Source organism: Eurypyga helias, unplaced genomic scaffold (genome assembly GCF_000690775.1).
Source record: "Eurypyga helias isolate BGI_N326 unplaced genomic scaffold, ASM69077v1 scaffold15222, whole genome shotgun sequence".
Classification (NCBI taxonomy): Eukaryota; Metazoa; Chordata; class Aves; order Eurypygiformes; family Eurypygidae; genus Eurypyga; species Eurypyga helias.
Window position 1 is genome coordinate 47,217 of NW_010236714.1, and position 1,519 is coordinate 48,735.

The window sequence follows — 1,519 nt, forward strand, 5'->3', positions numbered from 1 at the left end:
TTTTTGTTAGGTGCTCAGGAAGCCCTTCCATGGTCCCTTGTTTGATCAGATGTGTGTGTGTAATCCTGTAGTCTTTATAAATAATAGCCACCACCCTCTTGGATGCCATGGTGGTTTGTGTGATAGCTACTAGCTATTATTGGTAGCATACCCTTGCCTTCCTCATTAGTAATTAGCATTTTATTTATTTACATTATTATTATTTTAATAATTTATTTAAACTCTCATTTGAATTCATTCCAACATGAATATATTAGCAACAGATAGAAAAATAACAGTTTTGTATCTGGCAATCTGATCATAAGGAAAAGGACAACTAAAATATTAATTTATTGCATCCAGTCTTGAGTTTGGCATAAATGTCTGTATTTAAACCTACAGCTTTTATAAAAGAATCATCCTGGGAGCATATGACTGTTTAAAAATGGCTGGAATGGGTTTAAGAGAATAGTTTTCAGTTTCTACTTAATAGCAAAATAGAGTAAGTCTTGATTGTAATGTGTTTCCACAGGTATATCTTGAAAGACTTTTAACTTATGCAGAGATAGATATTTGTCCAGCAAACTGGAAGCGAATTGTACTGGGTGCAATTCTACTGGCATCCAAAGTTTGGGACGACCAGGCAGTGTGGAACGTGGATTACTGCCAGATCCTGAAAGACATCACAGTGGAAGACATGTGAGTTCAGTATGTTTATCTTTGTCAATGACTGCCAAGATCTTTGTGTATCAGGGTCACAGGAAGTTTCTCATAAATTATATAAAGTTTGTGATTCCCCCTTGTATCTAAACATGGGAGATGCCGATATAGATGGCATGAGGTCTACTTGACACTTGCTTACATAGATGAATTAGTTTTGTTTTCTGGTTGAAGTGCATTTTACCACTGGATGTTCATGCATGGTGATGAAAACCAGACCTGCAGGACATTTAAACCTATGACCAAAAATCCCATGTCCAATGAGCCTACATATATTCACTTCAGCAACATTTACTGTGGCTTTTTTCAACATCTGTTGAACTTGTTCAACATATTTATCAACGACCTGGATGAGGGGGCAGAGTGCACCCTCAGCAAGTTCACTGATGATACCAAAGTGGGAGGAGTGGCTGATACACCAGCAGGCTGTGCTGCCATACAGCAAGACCTGGGCAGGCTGGAGGGTTGGATGAAGAGGAACCTAATAAGGTTCAACACAGGCAAGTGTAAGGTCCTGCACTTGGGGAGGAATAACTCCATGCACCGGTACAGGCTGGGGTTGAGCTGCTGAAAAGCAGCTCTGCAGAGAGGGACCTGGGAGTCCTGGGGGACAATCAGTTTGCCATGAGCCAGCCATATGCTCTGTGGCCAGGGATGCCAGTGGTATCCTGGGGTGCATTAAAAAGAGCGTGGCCAGCAGATCGAGGGAGGTCATCCTCCCCCTTACTCTGCCCTAGTGAGGCCACATCTGGAGTACTGTGTCCAGTTCTGGGCTCCCCAGTTCAAGAAAGACAGGGAACTAGTGGAGAGAGCACAGCGG

The 1,519-nt window shown here is 42.2% G+C and overlaps 1 protein-coding gene across 2 annotated transcripts in view; it reads left to right on the forward strand.

The window, feature by feature from the left end:
* LOC104506293 (cyclin-Y) overlaps positions 1 to 1,519 on the forward strand; it is a 49,343-nt gene that overhangs the window by 36,573 nt on the left and 11,251 nt on the right. For both annotated transcript variants that reach the window (XM_010147195.1, XM_010147196.1), the window contains one exon: positions 512 to 678. In XM_010147195.1, coding sequence (XP_010145497.1) covers positions 512 to 678 — 167 coding nt within the window. The remainder of the gene's footprint in view (positions 1 to 511; positions 679 to 1,519) is intronic.